This window comes from Stigmatopora argus, chromosome 4, assembly GCF_051989625.1.
Source record: "Stigmatopora argus isolate UIUO_Sarg chromosome 4, RoL_Sarg_1.0, whole genome shotgun sequence".
Classification (NCBI taxonomy): domain Eukaryota; kingdom Metazoa; phylum Chordata; class Actinopteri; order Syngnathiformes; family Syngnathidae; genus Stigmatopora; species Stigmatopora argus.
In genome coordinates, this window is record NC_135390.1 from 5342159 (window position 1) to 5368699 (window position 26541).

Below are 26541 nucleotides of genomic sequence, written 5' to 3' on the forward strand. Positions count from 1 at the left end.
CATTTTGGAGGATGGAACAGAATGAATAAACAACTGATAAGATTCCAGCGGAAAAGAAGAACAACAGATTGGGCATATATAAATACAGGAGACATTAAAGTGCCTTGTAAATGAAACAGAGAAATGAATAACAGTCAGCACAGCACAGACAAGGCCAAAGCACTCCAATTTTAATTAGTCCTAAATTGTTCACCATGACAGAAATGCATCTCTTGCACATGCTAGAATTCAGTTATTATGTTTTTTTGCATTATTCAATGGCAATTTATTGGAAAACAGCATTGTGTTGTTACCAAGGGCGAAAAATAAATTATTTTATCCGCACTGCTAAACAACACAGCGCAAAAAAATAATGCAATCTCCCCTGGCGAGAATTCAGTGCCATCCCAAGTCATACATTTTTCGCCATGTAAGACTGCATACTGGGTATCATACGTAGACAACCTAGCAAACACTATCTTCCGAGGCACTGTGAAATGGAAAGCAGAGGAATACAACAAGGAAAGACAACATGAAAGCATGTACAGATCTGGACGTCAGGTACCCTCAGGAGGGCTGCTAGCTGGTATGTTGTCAGATTTGGGCATATAGTCTAGGTAGACTCTGTATAAGATTAATAGTTTCACCCATGTACGTTTGGCAGTGATAACCAAGGACTGTAAAAGCATTGGTTGAGCGGTGGAGGTAACAAATCATACAACAAAAGACTCACTCCAAAGAAGATATGCGAAAGATGAAGCTCAAGGAAACAAAAGAATGATCGGAGGGAAATAATAAAGAAAAAAAAGGAGGAATGTGTGGGAGTTATGATCACGGGGATTTTCGATCAGAAGGGGATAGACCAGAGAACAAGAGAAGATCTGGAGAGTCATAGCCCTCAGCAAAGTGTCTGCCGTTTTAGTGACATAACCCACACTTCTCCCACTCATTGTCTCCTGGTACAGTCGACAAACAGCCTACGGTCAGCGATACACAAATACAGTGCAGCATAGACTGTGGCACAACCACAACAAGCTTTTAGGGAATACAAGAAAAAAATACTTCAAAATGCTAAAATGACAGTGTAAAAATTGTTGGGAAAGAGTGTTTAATCTCTGATCCAGTAGGCCAGCTTCTGTCAATATAGCTTTGCGAACTAAGCAGCATGCCTATCAGATGAAGTCAGTGAGAATTTGTCAGTGTTTTACTGACTTGTCATCCACTAACTGTGAAGCCACCTCACCTACACAGTTCTTGGCTCCACTTCATGAGCAAGTCACTTTGCGAATGACCCAATTCTATAGTTAAAAGAAAAAGAGGAAGGCGCCTCAAACATAGGAAAAAGACAGCAGCAAGCAGAAATATTGTTGGCAGCCTAAACTACCATGCATACATGTATTTTGCTTATTGGCATGCTTAACTAACAATAACGTAGTTAAATAAACCCACGGGTCCTAAGAAATTTGGTGTAAATGTTCTGACAACTAAAAACCAATTGAAAATACACAACCCATTAAAATGAAGGAGTCTTGAGCCAGTTATATACCTTGACCTATATACCAGTTCTATTTTTTATTTATTTTTAAATCACAATAAATGTGCAAAATTTGTTTAAACCTATTATCTCAAATCATTATGGCAAATAGCTAGATTATGGAAAAAATTAACAACTTATAATTACCGTATTTATTCGAGTATAACGCACAAAATTTTGTACCAAAAACTGAAGCAAAGTTTGGGTGCGCGTTACATACGAATCCCGGTGAAACGCTGCCTTCTGCCGGTGAAAAAGTCCCCTTCGCAGCCATTATGTATAAAAGGAGACCTAAAACCTGTCTTTGTCTACCAGATGGCGATAATCTACCTTCTTTTACAAAAGCCAGCCCTCTCCAAATAGCCTTCAGCAAGTTTACAGAGTAATAGTTAGTGGTTAAAAAAAAAACAAAAAAAGTTGTTCCAGGGAGCGCTATCCTTGCTCAAGAAGAATGGAATCAATTGTTTGGTGAATCTGATGATGATCAATCAGACTTTGAAAAAATTGAAATATTATGATGATGAATTAGACTTTAAGGATTTAAAATGGTAAATTCCATTTGCGAATTGTGTTCATATTGGTAGTAGTTTGTTTTACCAGTTTTCCGTACCATATGCTGTGAATAAATGTTTTGTCATTTGTTCAGCATTTGCCAATTACCAGTACCGGTGCAATCCTAGGTGTGAGCTGAGAAAAACTGGAAAAAAAAGTATTCCAATTAGTAGTCACAAATTATGGGTGCACGTTATACATGGGAGTACTCGAATAAATACGGTAGTAAAAAAGAGGTTAGTGTGAAAAGAGACTGATGCCTGAGGAACAGCACCTGATTACAGATGAGGGAAGCAACCGATGTCAATATACAATATCTTTTTTTCCAACAAAGGATAATATAAAGGTTTGCAGAGAAAGATTGGCTCATCTGTCTTTGACCTCAAAATACAAACATAAAACAGTACCAAAAAGCAAAAAACCCACATGTCTATATCTTATGGGCAAGATTATATTCTAAAAAAGTACACGAGTATATGTTGGTACTTGATTAGTCAGATGCCAGACAATGTCATAAATTTTCATTTGTGCAGGTCATATGTCAAATTCACACCCTGCCAAAATGAGCCAAATGAAAAAGTACCCACCTAGTCCAACTTTGGTAATCAACATAAACAGTGCAGCGATACGTAAAAACTATACGGTCAGGGTCACAATAAAAGGGTATGATGCTTGCTTCTGTGTGTGCGTGCGCAGGGATAAATGTACATACGACTATAGGGACATTGAAAAGGATGAAGAGGGCCCTGCCAGCACAGATGACCAGAGAACAAGTGAGCCAACAAACTGGTGTCTGCCAAACAATCCAATGACAGCCAGGCTTGCAGATACAAACTGGGCCAGTTTTCCATGCGTGCACACATATAGCTCGCCAATGCCTGCAAGATGTGTCATGTTTTGCTGCCAAGACCAACAGGCGGACGGAGACTATGCTTTAGAATTGTAGCAATTGGCCTTTAGCTCGATGAGCTAAACACAAAAAACACTTTGTTCACTAATACAATAGTATAAGTGTTACCACCCATTAATTTAAAAAAAACTAAATACCCATATGCCACCTTATATCAAAGGTATAAATAAATATGTGTGATGCACACTTCATGTGTAAGATTTAAAATGGCAGTAAGTAGCATGAAGAGTGATGACTCAAGTGGTCATCAGAAAGGTAAACATATCACTGCATTGAAACTATGAATGTGTAAATCCGCATTTGTGTATGTATGTCTTTATGCATAGCAAATACATCCATTTGGCTGACCAAACTATTTTTCAGGGTATTAAAAGAAAAATACAGGTATTGGACGTCTTTCTCCGACCGTCCCCCATCACAGGCGAAGACTACTATAGGTACTATTTCTAATAAAACAACAACTTGGACTTTTAATCAGAACAATAATAATCATTTTAGTGACACTTTCTTCACTTGAAACAACCTTTACTGACGTTAATAAAAACATTTAAAAGCAAACAAAACAAAAAAAGAACTTGGCCCGTTAGACCCTCAGTGAGAAATAACTTGGGAACCCAGCTCTAGGGGCAGAAGTGACTGAAGTTGTCAATCTTTTTTGTGTCTGTTTTCCGCACATTCCCAAAAGGCTGTTTTAACAGCAGCTGCCAACTCCACATGAAAAAGAGAAAACTACTCTCTACCTTTGCTTGGGCATACGACTACAAAAGCGAAGTAAAGCAAATGAGCAAGAATAACTACAATGAATTGGCCATGTCCATGGACGACACAACGGTCAATTCTGCTCGACAGATATTTGTATCACCTCTTATTTTCAATAGATGAACATTCACAACAAAAGCGGGTTAAACATGCTACGAGCACACGGAAGTCAACTGCCTTGCCACTCGTCTGGGATGTTTTGAATTTATTTCCCGTAATGGTTGGAATACGCAGGGAGGCTATTTTTAGGGGGAACATCCACTGGGTTGATCGCAATAAGTAGCGTGTCTGCACGAAATAAAACCAGTTAGTCAAGCGGTCAGGGTGATACAAAATTTTGAATTTAGCCCATAAACAACGCGCACCGACTGATTGGGCGCCCTCTTCATTTTGGAGATTTTTTTTAGACCTTTAAGTGTGTCCTATAGGTGAGAAAATACGGTATGTATATGTATATATATATGTATGTGTATATATATATGTATGTGTGTATATATATATGTATGTGTGCATATATATATATGTATATATATACAGTGGTACCTCGTCACACGACCGCTCGTCATACAAAATTCTCGTCTTACGACGGAAATTTCGATCGAATAATTCGCCCGTCATGCGATCAAAATTTCGTGATGCGACCAAGCTTTTTTGCATATCTTTCGTGTATAACAATATCTACGAGCACTGAACGATTAATTCAGACGAGTTTTTCCTCCTACGCATCGACCAGGAAACGCACAACGCGCATGCGCGGGCAAAAAGAGAGCTTTCTGGGTAATGAAGTATACTCGTGCACACAACGCCGATAGGCAATGGCACTCTTTCTCAGAATGAAACTTCATTACCCACAATCAATACGTGGGTAAGCTGAGCTGTTGCATTTCCTATTATTTTTATTATCTAATACGAGGAGTATTATATTACTTCTCGTTCGCTGCTCCTAAGAACATCAGCGGCACTGGCTCGCAATTCCCTCTTTGTAATATTTCTGGTCGCAACTCTCTCTCATAGGCGCCGTTCAAAGCGGTTGCAACCAGAGCACTGTTCCCTCTAAGCTGCGCGCGTGTGCAATTGCGCACTACTCTCGTCTTCTCTGCGCAGCAGAAATCCTATGGCGCGCAGTAAAAAAAAAAAAACGGATTTTTTTTTTTTTTTTTTTACCCCTTTCTTCATGATGGAGCCGTTTAAGCGGCAGCCAGTAGCAGTAGCTCTGTCCACTTATGTTTTTCGTGTTTTACAGCATGTTTTACATGAAAAATGAGAGGGAACATTGACATGCACCTGCTTGTGGCAGGTGTGATACTGGTGTGCCCATAGCGAGCAATGATGATGTCGTGACCGGATGATTCGCCTAAAGACGTTTCGCCGACGGACGTTTGACAGACGGACAGGTCTCCGAATGAACGTTCGTTCAAACAGCGTTTAATGATTAAATACAAATACTAGTATTTGTATTTAATCATTAAACGCTGTTTTCAGCTGGATTTGACCGAATTTGAGAGCATTTTGAGCCGTTTGGCGAATGGACGTATATGGACATTTTTTTGCCTCCATCGCGATATCATCACGACATTTTACCGAGGAATTCACTTCCCTGGGCTCGGTTCTAATGTCCAAAGAGCTCCAGTATTTGTATTTAATCATTAAATGCTGTTTTAGGATGGATTTGACCCGATTGCTGTCATTTTACGGCTCGGTTCTGCTACATCTGCCCGCCCAAGAGTGCTTATTCCCGGGCTGCCATTGATGGTAGACTAACATTGATTTTTACTATAATTTGGACAACATCGGCGGCGGGCCGGATTAAAAATCCTAACGGGCCGTATATGGCCCGCGGGCCGAGGGTGAAAAACTTGTACACACACGATCCGGGGGCGGGGCGAGCGCGCGAATCCCGTTTCGGCGAAACCTCCGTTCGGCCGAATGAACGTTCGGCGGAACGTCCATTCGGCGACCTGCCCGTCTGTCAAACGTCCGTCGGCGAAACGTCTTTAGGCGAATCATCCGAGTACCGATGATGTCGCTCACACTGGTACTCAGTGCGCTCAGGGAGGTTGAGTTTCTGCTCAGACCAACGAAAAATTAGAGGGAACATTGAACCAGAGCCATTTCAACGAGGGAGTTGCGAGCCGGTCTTTATGAGCAGCGGAGCGATCGCTAAAATGTACTACAAGACTATGTATGTGTGTATGTGTGTATGTGTGTATGTGTGTATGTGTGTGTGTGTGTGTGTGTGTATGTGTGTATGTGTGTGTGTGTGTGTGTGTGTGTGTGTGTATGTGTGTATGTGTGTATGTGTGTATGTGTGTATGTGTGTATGTGTGTATGTGTGTATGTGTGTATGTGTGTATATGTGTATATATATATATGTATATATATATATATATATATATATATATATATATATATATATATATATATATATATATATATATATATATATACATATATATATATACACATATATATATATATATATATATATATACATATATATATATATATATATATATATACACATATACATACATACCTCTTTGTAAGGTCTCTGCGAGCACTAAGTGTTGCATTTTTTTCAGTGTTTTTCCCCCCTTGGCCTGCTCGCTCCCATTAGCGGAGCAATCGCTAATTCAAAACTACTTCTCGTTGGCAAGTGGTCGTGCGTTATCCTACCGTGAGTACATTTGTGTGCATAATTTTCGGAATATTTTGAAGGGAATACAACAGCAAACAGCCCATCGATACTAAAAGTCATGTTGGAGGCGGGGCAAACAGCCAGGAGATGGTATAAAAATGTAAAACAAAATTAGAATTAAGTTTAGTGTAAGGTTAGATTAAACTTATTTTTGAGTGTTTCTGCATCGTAATCCAAGTTCATTTAAATTTGCTTATGTTATATTACGATTCACCGGTGCAAAAAGTCGCCCCCGCTAGTGCAGAATTAAGGGAACAACAATATTGTCCTAAGCAAACCGGTGCAATGAAGGGTAGTGAGAAGAAAAAGCGTATGATGACAATCGTTATTAAGGACGAAATAATCAAAAAACATGAGTGGTATACGCATGACTAAGCTGGCTCGCCAATACGAGAGGAGTACTTCGACAAAATGTACCATCCTTAAGCAGAAGGATGGTATAAAGGACATCAACCCTCCCAAAGGACTAACCATAATTTCCAAGCTCCGCAGTGACATTCATAAGGAGATGGAGAGCCTTCTTTTAATGTGGATAAAAGATAAACAGTTAGCGGGACATAGCATGACAGAGTGGATAATATGCGAAAAAGCCAGCGGAATCTACATGGACTTGAAAGCAAAGCAAGCATCTGAAAAAGACACCAGCAAAACCCTTCAAACAGAGTCGTGGCTGGTTCGATAATAAAATAATAAAAAAAACTAACTGGATGAAGCATGAAGATCCACCTCGAAAGCTGCGGTGGAATACATTAACATCTTTGCTTTTTTTATTGCACAAGAAGGTTTAAATTTAGTGTAGTGTAAGATTAAAACTTATTTTTAAGTGTGTATAGTAATCCAAGTTAATTTACATTAAATCTAAAGTTTATGTTAAGTTACGAGCGTGACCGTCAAGTCTCTCCATTCTCTCTCTCTCTGTTTTTCCATGGTAATATCCAGATTTTTCAGAGGGTGGGAATGAATTAACTCTTATTTAATTCATTTCTATGGGAAAAATTGATTTGAAATATGAGTAAATTGACATACGAGATCGGTCCCGGAATGCCTTAAGCTCATATCTCAAGGTATTACTGTATGAAAATCTAACCAATGAAAGAATTTTAAGGGATGGAGGACAGTCAATAAAATGAATCCCATATTCATTGATGAATTACAAAGCACAAGACTGTTGTGCCTGTACCAGCACTTTCAAGCTAATCAAGTTATTCAACAGTCTTAGCACAACTTTCCTTAATTGTGGCATGAATCCAACCATTTGTTTGTTTCTCTGGTGCAAGAAGACGGTCTTCCTTAATAGATGGCACGATGATCAATCTCTTTAATTAAAAGCACAACCACATGGGCTAGTGAGTTTGTTTATTAAAAAGTTCTTGCAGCGAGCTCAACGGATTCTTCAGTAGACCAGGTGCCCACAGGCACAACAGTGGCTACTTCTTTCTGTGTTCAGACGAGCAGACATGATTCATTTAGCATTCAAATGTTGATTATCCAAATATATCCTAGGTATTTGAACTTCAAATTGGATCCCTGACTCTTCTAGTGCCAGATGTAAAATGAAAGAAAATAAGAGGCATCTGAATAGAGTTTCTTTTCAGAGCAGTTGTATTCATCTCTGTTGTATATATGCTGGTTGCAGTAGTATTACACGACGTAGAGCAACACTCATTCATTTTTATAAATGATGAGGCCCACAAAGGCTTACACTGTAATTAAAAGATGAGGAGAAAAAAAAGAAACTGCGGAGGTTATTAAGTTTCTTCCTGAAATCACATTAATATTTCTCCCAAATAAAAGATCCAAACCATCAGATGAGCAAATGCTCGCTTTCTAAGCACGATTACTCGATTACGCAAGCTCTGTTATTTATTTCTTGGTCTAGATGTCTGACACAACATCATATTTAAAAAGGAGTATACTTCGTTTATTGCATTCACAGCTGTTCAATAGGCTCCCCTCAGCATCAAGATATGTAAAAAGCATTATTGTTCTCATAAGTATTACTTAAATAGATAAGCTGTATACTTTTTTCGCTATTTCAAAGACACAGATGGGCAGTTGAAAAAAGACATGAAAGAAACGCAGGAACACTAATTTCGGCAGACAGTGATTGACAATGAAGATAGCTAGAGTGATTAGTAAACCATTATTTCTTGGGAGATGGCTTTACTTATTCTGATGTCACTGGCAGGTAATAAATTAATCCAAGTACGATTCACAACCAGGCAATGGCCGCAATGGCAACGCGACACGAAGAGCTAAACAAACTGACTGACTACATTGCTGGCAGCACACTCGCTGAAGGCATCGTGAGCGGGGACAAAATACACACTACATTTCAATGTGCAAGTATTGCCCACAAACATGGTAGTTGAATTACCTAAATTGTTGGATGGGGCAAAAGAAATCAATTGTTAAGGAAATTTGAATGAATAAAAAAGTGTACCTGTCATAAGGCTTCAAAAAGGGAGAAAACAGCTAGGCTGTCAGTGCTAGGATTTTGTAGGCATGTTTGTTGCCATTGTCAATCATAATACTGGCACTTGCAATCGGTGATGCTGTTGCGCGTAAGATGTTTCTTCTGTCAATCCACTTGTGCATGTTTGAACCATCCAAGCCAGAATACAATTCTCAAGGAGAAAACAGTATACTTTTGAGTGTCTCTTTCAGGCTGCAGCAGCATTTTATCCTTTAACAATTATCAATATGGATTAGTCATTGTCTACCCATTTCGTGTCGCCTGTAAGAAACTGCAAATTCCAACATTGAGCATTTAAAAACAAGGCTGAAAGTAAAATTGGCAAAAAACAGACCGAAAGAGTTTCTCCCTATAACTAGAGATTCAGCACTAGCTGTTCCCAGCTTGTGCCCATATTTTTAGTACTTATCTTTAAACAGATTCCATGTTTTTAATAGAAAATCATAAAAAATGACTTTACAGCACCTTTAAACAAAAACAGAACAAAACCCTTAAAACCAACATCCTGTATATAAGCCAAGATTCAAATCTAGCTCAATCAGTTTTCAAGTTAACCTTTAACAGCAGCTGCATAAAACGGCTGGAAGGACAACACTACAAGAGCAGAGATCATACAAATTTTGATTGGATGTAAGACGGACCACATATGCTAGACTGTTGAGACAAATAGTGGAGCCACAGCTTCCAGACATAAGTTACTGTAACTGGTTAAAAAAATGTATGTGTTTACAATGTACTACAAGATTTAATGACGATGTAAATAAAGAATCTGATCATCTGAAGAGAAACAAGCTATGGTTTACATAAACCAACGGTGTCAGTTAATAAACAGTGGTAGATGCTTTTATGAATTCAAAAGTGTTAGAATTATTATGGAATATTCTATATGTGTTGTAAGCATTTTTCAATAAGTAATAAGGCTATAAACCAATTCATGGAACCATGGACACTTTTCCTCCACATCGTCTCCTCAAGGCCCCACAGCTCGAGGACACATTGTTTTCACACACGCTTTTCGGCAGAACACAACGGGACTGTTTTGACGGGACTCCAGCAGAAGATGGCGATAATCGCATTATTGAAAGAAAATACGGCTTTGCTTTGTTTACCTTGAAAGCATTCCTCACACTGTTGTTTTTCTAACCAGCGAGGGTGTTATTGTACTGATTACATAACCATGTTTTTCGAGTGTCGCGATTAAATACAATGATTCAGTTACTGCAATTCAGAATGCACTGGGGGCTAAGACGACGTCACATTGCATCTCCTTGCAAGTTGTAGGCAGAGTTTGTTGAAAGATGTTTTTCCTTTTTTTAATTAAATATTACTAATAATGATTTAAAAGGTTTGAATCATTATTCCAACAAAAAGCACCATTAGAAGGCTATAAGCATAGAGCAGGTAGCATGGAGTTGAAAAAGAGCACAAAACAAAATGTGTTAAGTACTTTCAAAGAAGCCTGTGTAAGGACTTACCGTATAAGAAAGTGGCTTTAGGAATTACAGAAAATAACTGAGGGGATATAATGCAAGTTCTCTGGATATAAGCAAAAGGACATATTTAGTCTTCCACCAGGTGGAAGGACAACTGAAGAATATTTTTCTCCTGCATATAATTATCACTGAATATTCCACACCTATCCCATCCTGTCAAGGTACATTTTATTGCTTGAGCAGTCCTTGGAATAATAAGCAGCTCTTATCTTTCTCTCTCCTTGTGAACATGAGATAATTGTAAATTTTAACTTTTATGATTTTAGTGCTGCTAAATAGGAAGTGCGGGCAAAGAGCTGTGTGTTACTTGTGAGTTCTGGGGAAATAACATAACTTTGGCTTGACATTATTCATTGTCATTGGCTTGTCAACTTAAAGGGCGTTATCCTGTTTACTGAGAGTTGGCAGCAAACACACTCAAGGATAAATCAATCAGCTTTGACATTGGTTAAATCATAAAACATACCAGTAATTTACAGACAGCATTTACGGAATCAATTTGGACTTCATTTTAAGCATAAACTGTAATAGCGTAAAATGTTTCTATTTATTTCTGTTATCTCCACTCAAAATTTTGTTTTTTGTTTAATTTAACTATTTCTTTCTCAGTGGTATTAGAATTAAATGTTAATTTTATGTTTCTTTTTGTTTTTAGGGATAAAATTTGTACTTAAAACGAAGCCTGTTGCAATTCATTCAGTCCTTTTCTTTCTTTTTTATAAGATATTTTAGAAATATAGGAATATTAATGTTAATTCATTTTCCTGGAGCCTAACCCAGCTGACTTCTGGGGACACCCTCATTTGGTGGCCAGGCAATCGCAGGTCACAAGTAGAATGACAACCATTCATGCTCACACTCATACCTAGAGTGAAATTTATGATCGATAATTTTGGTTTGTGATATAAATGTATTTACTGTTCCATACACGCAACATTTTCAAAGTCCCTGGTGACCAATACTTGAATTATGCATGGTTTTTGCAATAAAGGTCTGGTCAACATACCGTCACCTTCTCTAAATCAGCTTCTGAGGAGGTGGGGGACAGAGGGCTGATGGGACTGAGGGAAGGGGAGCTTCCAACACTTGAGACGTACTCAGGATCATGGACATACAAAACCTGCAAACAGAATACATGTCTGTGTTCACACAGACATTGTCTTTGCGTAGACATGCATGCACACCACAAGTACATGCCTAAGGATAGATCAGGATTCGGGAAGGGTATCTGCTTTTTTAAACACAGACCAACTAGATGTCCTACATTACGGCAAAACTCCCCAGATTAGATTAGGTCAATTGTTTTGCCTATTTAGCTGAACTGCGAAATAATTTGCTCTGGTTAGAATGACTGAAAATTCTCAATCATCAAGGTCATAGCAATTCACAATCGTTTAAACGCCCCTCACAATGTAAAAAAAGTATTCTGCCTAACAATTTAGCGTGGTTGCCTGACACAATCCGAATTGTAGCCAGTTTGTAGATTATCTTGCACCTAATGTTGTTAACTTTGCATGTTTGTACATGCAAACTATTGCTAAACTCAGGCCTTTGGTGTTTTTGAAAAAGAATGATAAACTTTACTCTTCAAGGTTACTTTAGCAGCGAAGCGTTTGCAAATTACCTCAGCCGCGAATGCCTAAAGATTAGATGATCTTCCTTCCTTTTATTCTTGTCATGCATTGGTTTAGGATACAATGTGATAGTGACTTAAAGGATATTATAACCCATAAACTATTATCATAGAGTTGGTGAAAATTAAGACCTTGACAATCCATAAACGATTGATAAACATGGCAGCAATTAACATGTCCTTCAAAGTCACAACTTTATGCTTAGTGGTATTATCATGAAAAAGCCAAATTGAAACTAGTTACATTACATGAGAAAGAGCGATCATGAAAGTTAGTGAATGGTGGTGGTTAGTCACAAGGCGGCGCCTGGACAGTGATAGATGGATAGGACTAAACATTATATGGGCATACTACATAGCAGTTCACACCTGGCCAGGCACAACCGCCCTGGAGAACAACTTGTTCAGCTGAACCAGCTCGTTGGGTGTGGTGTCAAACTTGAGTGCAATGCTGTTCAATGTGTCCCGCGATTCCACCTGGACCAAGAGAGAGGAGAGGAAATCACACACTTGCTTCTTTTTAGGGAATTCCCCAAAAGAAATAATAGATACGTGAGAGACAGAAGGGAAAACAACATTTCATCATTCACACAGTGGGTAGAATGTGCCCTATTTTATTTTCTGTGGATGATTTTGCAATAAGAATAGAATAATTAATCAGTTATAATTCCCATGGAATGGCAACGATGTGAACTGAGAGGCATACAACAGCAGCAAAAATTACAATGTGTTACCTACCATAGGGCATCATTGTTCTCAAAAGAAAAAGTGTTTAGGTAAAAGTATTTAGTATTCATTCTCCTATAAATGTTAGATTTATCAAAAATTAAAGCTTGTTCAAGCTGACTAACTGCAATTTTGCAGTAAACTGAATTGTTGGTGGCCCATTTTTTTAACATCCATTTTATTGTGTCTATGTGTGTTCATGTGTGTGCCTTGATGCCATGGTTTGTCACACTTGAATGATGCATTGCGTTCAGAATAGAAGTTGCATTTGTTTTTTGTTCTGGGAACGACTATATTAAAAAATCTGAATTGGGTATAATGACCTTAATTAGTAGGCATCTTCATCTATTTAAATTTGATCTATTAATCATTTTGGACAGTTGCTCGACCATTAACGCATTTTTTTTCATTTTCTTAATCACGGTTGTTGAATAAGTACTTTCCCCAGAGTATTGGTTTTACTTGAGAATCTGCACTTTTGCGGCCCGGTGGAGCGAGTGGTTAGCGCTTCAGCCTCACAGCTCTGGGGTCCTGGGTTCGAATCCAGGTAACATCCACCTGTGTGGAGTTTGCGTGTTCTCCCCGGGCCTGCGTGGGTTTCCTCCAGGTACTCCGGTTTCCTCCCACATTCCAAAAACATGCATGGTAGGCTGATTGGACACTCTAAATTGCCCCTAGGTATGAGTGTGAGTGTGCATGGTTGTCCTTGTGCCCTGCGATTGGCTGGCCACCAATTCAGGGTGTCCCCTGCTTCTGGCCCGGAGACAGCTGGGATTGGCTCCAGCACCCCCGCGACCCTAATGAGGATAAAGCGGTTCAGAAAATGAGATGAGATTTGCACTTCTAATTTTAGTGTGATGTCAGCGTCAAATTCAGTTTTAAGGGATTTTCATATTGAATGGACTTCACACTATTTTGTAAAGATATTCGAAAGAAACCAAACAGAGCAGCAGGGAAACCAAAACATTAGAGAAAGAAGTAGGTTAAAACCTTTTGCTAATTTATATTCAGTTCAGGCATGAAAATTGTTGAGGGTTCATACCTAGGCTGTTGAATTTTTCACTATTTGCTCATAACGTGTTTCTAAAATATTCCATGGGTTGAAATACCATAATACATCTTGTTTAAACAAGTTATGTTTGAGGTTCATTTGGTTGAATGTATCATACAGACTGTTTGCTCCCAGCAGCCGCACCGTGAAGTTACCCAGGTGCATTTGCTGGACTCGACCAGTTTATATATAAAAATATATATTTAAAAAACATACAGGACAGAGGTGTTGCAAGTGTCTGAACCAGTAACATCCTCATGCTCTTCTAATATGCCCAGTGGGATATTCTACTCTCCAAATAGAAATGACAACTATGTCTATGAGAGAAATGTAGCATATGAGAAAAGAAGTGTGCTAAGGGGTAAAAAGCCCCCAAGACTCAGACAGGCAAAACAAGCGCCTAATTAGGATAGGATGATAGTAATTTGTTAACAGTCATGGGACTACTTTTTGATATACAGTATGTGTGTTTTGCCTTTTTGCGCTCAGGCATGTCCTTAAGCAATATTCCCCATGCGAGTGCCACATAATTTTAACTTGTATGAATTAGATATGACGGTTTCAGGGGAATATTCTTGCACACAGACAGCAGAGTTTAAATAAATAAAGCTTACCGGAAGGAGAAACATGTGAAACAACATAAAACACAGTATACTATCACACAGTGATTAAAATTTTGTTGAAGGGTTTCAAACGAGACACCAATTTCAATGTAGACAGGAAAGAGGGAAAAAACATTGTCAGGCGGCAGGAACACTTAGAAAACACTATGGAGTTGATTACTGACGTTTTGCATGTGTAAAAAACGGGCGCACACTTGATTGGACGTACAAACAGAACACACCTACGGGCATCAGTATTGCACCTGCAAAAACGTAATATTGTAACGCAGTTCATTTTGTGTAATTTGTAAAAGGGGAACAAAACTTTGTTTATGAAGATATTTTTTAAACAAAATTAGTTGTGATCCAACAATACAATTTTGGAACTTCTAAATTATTTAAGGAATAAATTGGAGCAAGTTACTATTTAAATGTGCTTCTGATCCAGTGACAATAAATGGATTCTTCATTATCCTTACTTCTGGGTCATTTCAGGCCTATCCTGAGAAAATACCTGAGCCAGCTCATTTGGGTCCTCCCAATATTGAGGAGCAGCTCTTCTTCTACGAGTCCCTTATGTACTCAATCAGGCAACTCATTTCAGCTACTTATATCCACATGCTCTTCTTTTAGTGACAAAACACAGCTCGTGAGTTGTGACCATAGAAGAGGGTAGGAATGGAACTTGATTGGTAAAAGTGAATGCTTACATTTTTTTGCTTCAGTTCTTTATAACAAAAAAAATTGAATCACTGAAGATAATGCCACAATCGGTCTGTCAACGCGCTCTATTCTTCCCTCAGTCGTGACCAAAACCAATGTTATACTTGAACTTGACCATCACTGAGTTGTGAGGGAGGGAACTGAGACAGGTCTTGTCCCACCAAACGTCACCGAATTGAAGCATATACTTGCAGCACACGTTCCCAAGAAAAATGTATCACTTAACGAGCAGCTGTAACCGCCCATTTATTACACACAAGGGAGCCTTAAGAGGTTGTCGTCGGCAGAGGAGAGAGCATGAAGCGCTCATTAAAAAGGCAGATATGCCTCATTCATTCATTTTCCATACTACAAGGGTCGTAGAGGGTGCTGGAGTCTATCCCATCTGACCTTGGGAACCAGGCGTTTGCAGGGCACAACGAGATGGAATCCTGGGGAGAACATGCAAACTCCATACAGTGAGGACCGATCTGGGATTGAATCCTCCACCCCAGAACTGTGAGGCTGATGTGCTAACCACTCGTTCACCGGGCCGCCTGCCTCGCGAACAATGTCCTCTAATAATAAAAGTCTCACACGCTCTGCAATGCGAGTATTGCACATATCGCGATGTCGCGGTCCAAGGCTCATTGAGGAACGTGGTCTCAGATATGTTGATGCTGATTCTCATCTCATCTGCTCAAAACTCTGCTGCGAACAGCTCATGTGGTAGTTGGAGATCATGACTTGATAAAGCCGCAAGAACCACATAACAACAAAAAGATGAGATGCTATTCTTAGAATGTCTCAAATAATAATCGGACATACACTTTGTCATCATCATTGACTCGGCAAAAGCCTAATTGTCATCATACCCAGAAGATCTGTGTATGACGAAATTGGTAAATGCAACTCGAAATTATGTTCAAACATTAAAGGAATAGAATTGGTGACAAAGAGCGGACTTGGCGGATTCTGACACTCATTGGAAACAAATCTGACTTACTGTCGGCAATGCAGGCCAAACTCTGACAAAATCTGGTACTGTACATTTTAACTACATGTACCAGATATTCCATTTTATCGTGCCTGGTACATAGGCTTGTAGCGCAGACAATATTTTAAAAAAGAAAATTTATTCTCTAGAAATTAGTTTTTGTTTCCTGCTGGAATCACCCCAGAAATAGTTGAGTCATTAGATAAGCCAACCATATTATATATTAAATTCATTCATTCATTCAACTAGCGAGCTGTATTGCCTAATTTAGAGGCAATGATATTCATGAAACTTACTCAACTCATAAATCATTCACACGTGTTTCCCAACCGGTATGCCGTGGGAGATGGTCAGGTGTGCCATGGGAAAGTACACGTCATACATTGTAATATTCAGAGAGAAATCTTAATATTATGACATTGAAATCAAACTATTACGAAATTAATAGCGAATATAATTGTGTTGCCTATTTCTATGTAACGTAAAACGGTTGTTTGATGTCACGGGCTTCAACTTTTATTGACTTAAGTCTGATCTTCGCGTGATGTTAGGATATTAGTAATATTGGGAGTAAAAAAGGTGTAGTGTTACAAAGAGTCGCTTTCTTAATTTTACATTATGTAAACCAGAAACTTTTCTATTTGAAGGGCATTGAACTTTTGGCGACGTAAAGCTTGTAGCACCACATTGCTTTTCGATTTATATTAGGAGATTTAATTAAGTAGCAGCTAATAAGCAGCCTTTAGTTATAAACTTTGGATAAAGAAAATACCTTGGTTCTTGTTCAAATTAATAATTAAGACAAGATACCATCTATTTTCAGGTAAAAGGGTAGAAAAATGTCTTGGCTTTCATAAACTGCATGAATGACACATAACTAATAGCTACACTGCTAAACGGTTAAGACGATAAGATTAAAAAATGACTGATAAAGCCAAAGATGAATATAGCCCTTTTTAGGATTCTGTAGGCATCTTAGTAGCAACGCCAAGTGGCGCGTAGGAGAGCACGGGCAAAACCATAAGCAACAATCAGTGAGCTGGAAATAAAGTTGATGGTACAGTTTAATCAACCATAATTGGAAAAATAAGGAGCTGTTACACTCTTGTTTGTGATGGATGAATCCAAATATTGGGTTGACAGTTGCCATCCGAATGGTAGGATTTTTTTGGTACAACAGCATCTTTGCTGTTGCAAGAGCAGATTTAATATTAGGGCCTCTATAACACACAACAGTGTGTCCTTTTCAAGGGGATTCCTTCATAGAGTTCTCCTTGTGTCAGATTAAAGGGCCTGTCTGTGCTTTGATAGTCCTCAGACTGAATTACTAGCACAAAGACAGAGACGCTGAAACACAAAAGAAAGGGCAATTAAATGACAGAGGAAGTGGCTGATTTAATTCAAAATGCCATTTTTCTAGTATTAAACTTGAAACGTTTCGTCATCAAGTGCAATATTTTGAATCATAATCTCAATTCAACTAACTCATTTAGTCGGTAAAAACATCTGTCTTGGAGGGTCAAATCTTAAACCCAATCTGCAATAGACAGTGGCTATATCATTCATTCTCTGTACCGCCCATTTTCGCAAAGGTTGCGGGAGCATATTCTAGCTGACTTCAGGCGAAAGGCAGACTACACCCTACACTGGTCGCCAGTTAAGCTGTAAGGCACACTGAGAACCAGACAATCATTCACACTCAGTATCATACTGCCACTGAGGAGGAATCGGTCCCTCGATTGCCTCCACCGAAGCCAGGCAAGTGATCCACTACACCAGAGGTCTCCAAACTAGTTATCGAGGGGCGCTGTGGGTGCAGGATTTTGATCCAACCGATCCAACACAAACAGTTTAACCAATGAGGTTTCAGCTGAAAAAAGAAGCACCTGACTGCAATTCACTGATTGCACTTCTAGGATGCCAGATTGGTAGAAAGGTTTCCTCTTACAGGTTGCAACAAAAACCTGCACCCACTGTAGCCCTTTCTGGAATAGTTTGGGGACCACTGCACTACACCATCCGGTGGCCGGTTATATCATTTATGATATATGAGTGATATGCTTGCCACTGAATTACTATGTAAGCGGGGAGCCAATAGCAATACTCTAGCAGAGAAACAAACACCCTGAATTGGTGGCCAACCAATCGCAGGGCATGTTGAGACGGACAACCATTCATGCTCACACTCATACCTAGGGGCAATATATAAATCAGTGACACTATTAAAAAGTACAGTGAATTGATTATGAAATTCAGTCAAGGAGCCATCCTCTTAGAGTTAGACAATGTAGTAAACAGTAACTTCTACCATAAAATATATGCAGGGATATATGAAAATATAACAGATTTTTAATAAAAGCACATTCTAATTTTACGTTAAATGCAAAGTGGCAGTCAACCTACAGCACCTGCAGTCAATTGCAGGTCAATTTCATGTACATTAAATATGACTTTGACTAACCATCTCTAGCAGACATGGGCTCAACCGAGAAGCTGAGCGAGAAGAAGAATCCTAACCTCTGTACTTTTCTTTACCTTTCTCTCATCTGCATCTTTCACCCTCCTCATCCATCTGTGTCGCTCACACAGACTTCAAACACTTTTTAATTGAATCCAGTACAGCCAATAGGTTGACAAGACTGAATGCACTGGTTTATCAGTGTCTAGGCAGATGGGTTGTGACTGTTTATCTAATTTCTCAAAAAAAAGAGGAGAAAAAGAAGCCAATGTGTGAGGTAGAGGAGAACAGAGGAGGTGGAAGATGGCATCGATAAGGAAGCGTAAAAGGAAAACCACCATTTTCCCGTAGAAGCTGGGAGATAGATTATAAAATTATCGACTTTTGAGTAAAATAAGGAAACACTGCCAGCTGGCCCCTTGGCGCAGGAGATAAGTTTAAGATAAAGCTGTTTCTCAAACACTGTCACTGTCGGGCAAGTGTCCATCACAAGGGAAGTGAGGCTACAAGACATAACATGTTGATTGTCTGTTTAACATTTTTTTCTCTAGCCAACAGCATCCTGCTAGGTGCTGTTGCTGTATAGAGGCTTCATGAAACATGATTGGCAGTGCCTAATTTATATCCATCAGCCACGTGTTCAAGTCCTAATTTGTCGGAACGTCTAAAAAATAAAAGTTGCTCATATTATATTAAGGTAAAAACAGAACTTTTAGCCACAAACTGCTCTCTGTTCCATTGGAAAATGAAAACCCAGGTCTATGGTCAATGACAAGGTCCGAAATGACTGACAGATTAGGAAGGTGGTTTTCAGAGATGGAGCAGAAGGAAGAAGGGAGCAGAACCATATCTCATAAATAAATAAATTAATAAATAAATAAAATGTTCAAACAACCAGAGGAACATATGGGCTGAGAAGTGGGAATTAAACTGGAGTAGAGCACGCTTTTGCTCTCCTCTCCCTTCAGCAGACAGAAACAGAACGTGCAGATCTACAGTGATCCCATTCCTCACTGTTGCCACGGAGAGGGTTGAGGAAAATCTGTCTGACTGCAGCTGCATTTGAGGGTCATTTCAAGAACACCAGGAAAAGCAGAGTGGAGCTCTATTTTAAATTCATGCCAGCAGAATAAGAGATCGCCGCAAACAATTCGCTACCCCTCTCCTAAAACAACTGCTAAATCGATAGAAATCATAGTGCAGCTGGAAGGTCATTCACAAGCATAGCTAGCTGTGTGATGGAATGCTCCTGATGTGTGGCACGGAGAGAATGGAAAAACAAATATCATCCAGCCTCTCTGTAGCTAATTCACCAAAGAAACACCCAAAACTATGAATCATCGTTCCCTGTTTACAATAACTGGTGATGATGTACATGTAGAGCGGGTGTTTAAAAAAAAAGACAAACAAAAATAGTTTGAAGCTCAGATGCACGTGTTGCAACCACAAAAATAAAAAACAACCAAAATTATGTTATCTCGTCACAAATGAGCCACTAAGCATGGGTAGACACGGTGCACATAAACATCCCCTGCAAAGCTAGTCAGACAGAAGCCAGCACCAGCTGATTCACACAGAGCAGCTGCAGCACAATGCAAACAAGAGATGCCCAGACACACTGAATGAGAATACACAAATTAAAGACTTGTTTGTTTTGTGCACAACTCACAGAATATTCGATGGTTCCTTTGGGTCTCTGGAACGACATGCGCCTCCCATCCTTCTTATCTGGGGTCTTCTTCTGGCCAGTATCTGTAAGCAGTCGAGGCAAGGTACGCATTACATTCATGTTCCCCTCTCTCCAGCTTGTCACAAGCTGCCGTTTCCCAGCCCCGTGGGTAGACAGCTCATTCGTCAACAGTGAGCAAGCCAGCCAGCGATGTGGGCTGTGAGCGCCGGACAGCCTTCTTCCTCCTTCGGTATCTTTCGCTCTCTCTCTCACTCTCTCTCTCTTGCACTTTCTCTCTTTTTGTTCTCGCTCTGCTTCTACACGCGTACTGTTACACTCTTTCTCACACTGTCCTCCTTTGCCACTCTTTTTCCTTCTCGCCATACAGACTAATGATAGTCCCTCCTGTGAAAGCACTTCACTTTGCCCTCTTCTGGCTTCTGCCCCTCACAGTAGAGACCACAGTGACCCTCATCAGAGTGTCGGTCTGGACGCAAAGCTGCGAGGACTTACAGTAGAGGAAGAGCTTGGGAAGTGAGATTAGTCAATATAAATATGGAGAGGAAAGACTGAGGGTGGATGATAAAGATGGGAGGGTTCAGAACTGCCTCTGGGGAAGGTTTTCTGTAATAGTGGGGCATGAAGGTGATACAACTACTTCGTTTTGTTGACGTTGTTGGGGCATGAAGGTGATACAACTACTTCGTTCTGTTGATGTTGTTTAAGCATCTGTTTAGACAGAGGCTCTAGCAGAGGTCAATTGTTGTTGGAAGGGATTTTGGATGGAAAATCAAAGTACAGTAATGAGTGGAAATAGTAACAGCGTTGAGGGAAACAGAGTGGAATCTGAGTAAAGAATGGATATAAAAGAAGCTGTAATAAAACTTTTAGGGGACTTCTTTCACGATGTTCTGAAAACAATAGGAATGAGAAAATGAGCTTGAAACACTAAATCATAAAAACTCATTTATGGACATGTCATTACTGTCCGATAAATGTGTGCATCCAATTTGTGGCGGTTTTGAAAGTCCATGTCCTCTGTGCAGTGTATGATTGATCAAAATGATTTACGTCATGCTTATGAAATGTACCAGTCATTGTAGACTAGATAGATTAATTTTAGGGATGATGTAAGGCTAACGCTGTCCTGTTTCCACCAAAAGGTCTAGAGCAGGTGTCTCAAACCGATTCTGCTGAGGGCCGCAGTGGATCCTGGTTTTTGTTCCAACCGATCCAGTGCCGACATTTTAACCAATCAGGTGTCTTCTAAAATAAGTAGCACCTCGCTGCAATCAACTGATTAACTGATTACACTTGCAAAAGGTATCCTCTTGTTGAGTTGGAATGAAAACCTGCACCCACTGCGGTTCTTTGAGGACCGGTTTGAGACCACTGGTCTAGAGGCTATCATCATTAATTTCCTTAAAATCGTTGAATTTTACAATTTCCCGCGTATAAGCTGCCCCCTGATTCACAATTTTCACCTCCATATTCATTGTTTTACTAGAGTACAAATGTGTTACTTTGAAGGGAAAATCTTAAGAAAAATCATCACACGTGGTATTTCTGAGATACTGTATGAATCCAAAACACATTATTAGGGTCAATATCATAGGGAATGAATTCATCCAGTAATGGTTGTTTTCTTACTGCAAAACAGAAAATAACCAACAAACAGTAAATGTGACTTTGCCGACATCTACTGGTGAAAAAAAGAGTATAGCAAGTCTTGTGAGCATATAAGCCGTACCCTTGATTCAGTCATCTTTTTTTGTTACAAATGCTGCTTATATGAGAGAAAATATGGTACATCTCAAGAGTAAAGTTCTCAATATTGTTGTATAAAATAAGAAGTAAGATCACTTGCCAGATAAAGACAAAGCCAAGAACAGTAAGCGACATGGCAATGAAAAGTTTGTGTGTATTACAAAAATACAACGCTGCCTAAGATATGTGGCGTTATACCTTTGTCATGCGTGAATTCAACAGACACAAATCTTTTATTTGTGTCTTTGTTGAAATCTGCGCTGTATTAATCATTTATTGAATCGATGTATCCTTCAACATCTTCATTGTTGGGATGTATGTACATACATCTTATTCTTGTCTATAAAATAAATTATCTATAAAGTTTGTAGGGTTCTTAAGCATAAACATCAATGTGACTAACAGTTACCTCATGATCTGATTGAATATATTGTGGTACCTCGAGATACGAGCTTAATGCGTTCCGGGACTGAGCTCGTATGTCGATTTAATCATAACTCAAATGAACGTGTCCCATAGACATGAACTAAAAACAAATTAATTTGTTCCAACCCTCTGAAAAAACACCAAAAACAGGATATTGGATTGGAAAAACATTTGTATTTGTTCTAATTCGCCATCTATTAACCAAGTAACAAATAACTAGTGGTTTAATAGTATTAAAATGTGTTTAATAGTACTAAAATTAGACGGATTTCGCTGAGGGGAGAGAGAGGGGGGGAGAGAGAGACTTTTTGCACAGCAACGCGCTTATAACATAACATAAACAAATTTAAATGAGCTTGGATTACAATGCAGACACACAAAAATAAGTTTAATCTAACCTTACACTAAACTTAAATCTAATTTTGTTTTAAATTTTTATACCTTTCTTCTCACGGGTTGGCTCTATTTGCCCCGCCTCCACCCTGACTTTCAGATGCAACCTATCGAGGGTTGTTTGCTTTTGTATTCCCTTCAAAATATTCAGAAAATGATGCACACAAATGCCCCCAAAATAGGATAAGGCACGACCACTTGCCAACTTGCCCGGGAAGTAGTACTCTTCTCGTATTAGCGAACAAGCTCTGCCATTCGCACTAACTAACGGGGAAAAAACACTGAAAAAATGCAACGCTCCGCCTAGTGCTCAGAGACTACACGAGGGAGTTGTGACCAGAAAGTGTCCATGATGTTTTCATGAGCAGCCTCTCACATCCGCTATATGCTCGTATATACAAGATAAATATTTACAGTGGTACCTAAGTCATACGACCGCTCGTCATACAATATTCTCGTCTTACGACGGAAATTTCGATCGAATAATTAGCCCGTCATGTGATCAAAATTTCGTGATGCGACCAAGCCAGGTGGCCATGGCACTGTCTTTTTTGCATATCTTTCGTGTATAACAATATCTACGAGCACCGAATGAGTTATTCAGACCAGGAAACGCACAACGCGCATGCGCGGGAAAAAAGAGGGCTTTCTGGGTAATGAAGTATACTCGTGCACACAACGCCGACAGGCAATGGCACTCTTTCTCAGAATAAAACTTTACCCACAATCAATACGTGGGTAAGCTCAGCTGTTGCATTATTATCTAATACGAGGAGTATTATATTACTTCTCGTTCGCTGCTCCTAAGAACATCAGCGGCACTGGCTCGCAATTCCCTCTTTGTAATATTTCTGGTCGCAACTCTCTCTCATTGGCGCCGTTCAAAGCGGTTGCAACCAGAGCCATTTCAAAGAGGGAGTTGCGAGCCGGTCTTGATGAGCAGCGGAGCGATCGCTAAAATGTACTACAAGACTATTTCTCGTTGGCAAGTGGTCGTGGGTTATTCTATTGAGAGGACATTTGTGTGAATCATTTTCGGAATATTTTGAAGGGAATATGTAGTACAACAGCAAACAGCCCATCGATAGCGAACGTGAGGGTGGAGGCGTGGCAAACCGCCAACCCGGAAAATGAAGGTAACAAAAGATTACAACAAAATTAGAATTCAGTTTTGTGTAAAGTTACATTTGTTTGTTCCGTTTACGATTGCGTTGTGGAAAAAAAAACGAAACCCCCCCACCCAATGTTCCCTCTAATTTTTCGTTGGTCTGGGCAGAAAGACAACCTCCCTGAGCGCACTGAGTAACAGTGTGCGACATCATCGGTACTTGGATGATTCGCCTAAAGACGTTTCGCCAACGGACGTTTGACAGACGGGCAGGTCGCCGAATGGACGTTCCGCCGAACGTTCATTCGGCCGAACGAAGGTTTCGCCGAAATGGGATTCGCGCGCTCGCCCCCGGATCGTGTGTGTACAAGTTTTTCAACCTCGGCCCGCGGGCCATATACGGCCCGTTAGGATTTTTGATCCGGCCCGCCGCCGGCGTTGTCCAAATTATAGTAAAAATCAATGTTAGTCTACCATCAATGGCAGCCCGGGAATAAGCACTCTTGGGCGGGCAGATGTAGCAGAACCGAGCCGTAAAATGACAGCAATCGGGTAAAATCCATCCTAAAACAGCATTTAATGATTAAATACAAATACTGGAGCTCTTTGGACATTAGAACCGAGCCCAGGGAAGTGAATTCCTCGGTAAAATGTCACGATGATGTCGCGATGGAGGCAAAAAAACGTCCATATACGTCCATTCGCCAAACGGCTCAAAATGCTCTCAAATTTGGTCGAATCCAGCTGAAAACAGCGTTTAATGATTAAATACAAATACTTGTATTTGTATTTAATCATTAAACTAACAAATACTAGTATTTGTATTTAATCATTAAACGCTGTTTGAACGAACGTTCATTCAGCGACCTGTCTGTCTGTCAAACGTCCGTCGGCAAAACGTCTTTAGGCGAATCATCCGGTCACGACATCATCATTGCTCGCTATAGGCACACCAGTATCACACCTGCCACAAGCAGGTGCATGTCAATGTTCCCTCTAATTTTTCATGTAAAACATGCTGTAAAACACGAAAAACATAAGAGTGGACAGAGCTACTGCCACTGGCTGCCGCTTAAACGGCGCCATCATGGGGAAAGGGGTAAAAAAATAAAATAAAATAAATTACTGCGCGCCATATGATTGCTGCTGCGCAGAGAAGACAAGAGTAGTGCGCAATTGCGCACACGCGCAGTTTAGAGGGAACATTGCCCCCGCCCCCTCTGTGCGTCTCTGTCTCCCGTCGGCGAAATCCGCCCAATTTTAGTTAGATTAAACACATTTTATTACTATTAAACCTCCAGTTCTGTGTTACTTTGTTAATAGATGGCGAATTAGAAGAAATAAAACATTTTTTCCAATCCAATATCCTGTTTTTGGTGTTTTTTCAGAGGGTTGGAACGAATTAATTTGTTTTCCATTCATTTCAATGGGAAACGTCCGCTCGAGTTACGAGAAGCTCGTCATACGATCTCAGTCTCGGAACGGATTACGATCGTATGTCGAGGTACCACTGTACTCGGATCTCAAATTGCTCGTATGTCGAGGTATTACTGTACAAGTTGTGGATTTTGCTTAGTTCTTTGTTATTCCTGCCAGCTGGTTTTGTATCCTACCCCAGCTATTTTTAGATTAGCAGTTGGGGAGTCCAAAGCTCTCAGCCACAGCCACATGGCACAGGTGTTATTGTAATATTGGTTAACACTTTTCCATTACTAATATTCACGTTGCCTCATAGAAGTCTACAAACGGTAATCCTCTGGCTGATAAACATATAATTTTCAAAGACATTGGCGGTGCCAAGTGAACAAAAAATATATCACTAAAGTTACTCAAACTGATATACATTTGTTACTGAATAATGCAGTTCTTGGAAAGTTTGTTTTAATTTTTCATGCCTTTGGTCCAGCTTTTTTGGCACAGCAAACATACCAGACTTTCCTCATCTCTCACCGAAATAACAGTATAGTCAAGCGCTACGTACCCTTTGTCATATTTCTTCCTCTTGGCTTTCTGGTGACTTATGTTTGACTCACTATCTGTGTTGCGCTCCACCTTTCTTCACATCCCTGTCAAATACTTTTCCATGGTGTTTTGCTGTGGTGACCCCCTGATGGCAAAAGCTGAAAGCACTAACTTCATGTACGGCAAAAGTCAGATGCTCCCGGGCATCGCTTCACACCCTCCACAAGCATTGCTTTGCGCCCCCACTATTTGAGAAGCACTAGCATAGGGTGAAGGATGCATCTAAATAATTGGAATAAAGTGAAGCTTTTTTACACTCTTTTTTGTGGTTTAGTTTACAAAAGCTGCAGTGCACTTAGTCTTTTCACAGGCTTTGGTTGCATTAGGTGAAGTGGTTGTAAATCAATTGAATAACTATATCAAGCTCATAAGAGAAAAAAAAAACAAGAAGAAAAATCATGGGCGCTGACTTGAAAGACAATGGAAGGTAAAACACTCCAAATAACTTTTGGCATCAAGAGGAACTAATAATATTTTGATTCAGTGTACTGTATGTTTTTGGTATCTCCTTCCATCTACATCTCTCGGTGGAAACGCAGACTCTCAGAAGCAACACTACCCTCTCAGGTTACATCTCCAATAAATA

The 26541-nt window shown here is 39.7% G+C and overlaps 1 protein-coding gene across 9 annotated transcripts in view; it reads right to left on the bottom strand.

The window, feature by feature from the left end:
* oxr1a (oxidation resistance 1a) overlaps nucleotides 1–26541 on the bottom strand; it is a 136504-nt gene that overhangs the window by 26680 nt on the left and 83283 nt on the right. For 4 of the 9 annotated variants that reach the window (XM_077599211.1, XM_077599218.1, XM_077599210.1 and 1 more), the window contains 3 exons: nucleotides 20240–20322; nucleotides 12404–12511; nucleotides 11408–11521 (listed from right to left, as the gene is read on the bottom strand). In XM_077599211.1, coding sequence (XP_077455337.1) covers nucleotides 11408–11521; nucleotides 12404–12511; nucleotides 20240–20322 — 305 coding nt within the window. Of the gene's footprint in view, nucleotides 1–11407; nucleotides 11522–12403; nucleotides 12512–20239; nucleotides 20497–26541 lie in introns of those variants that run through there. The other 5 variants (XM_077599214.1, XM_077599215.1, XM_077599208.1 and 2 more) reach the window with 4 other exon arrangements.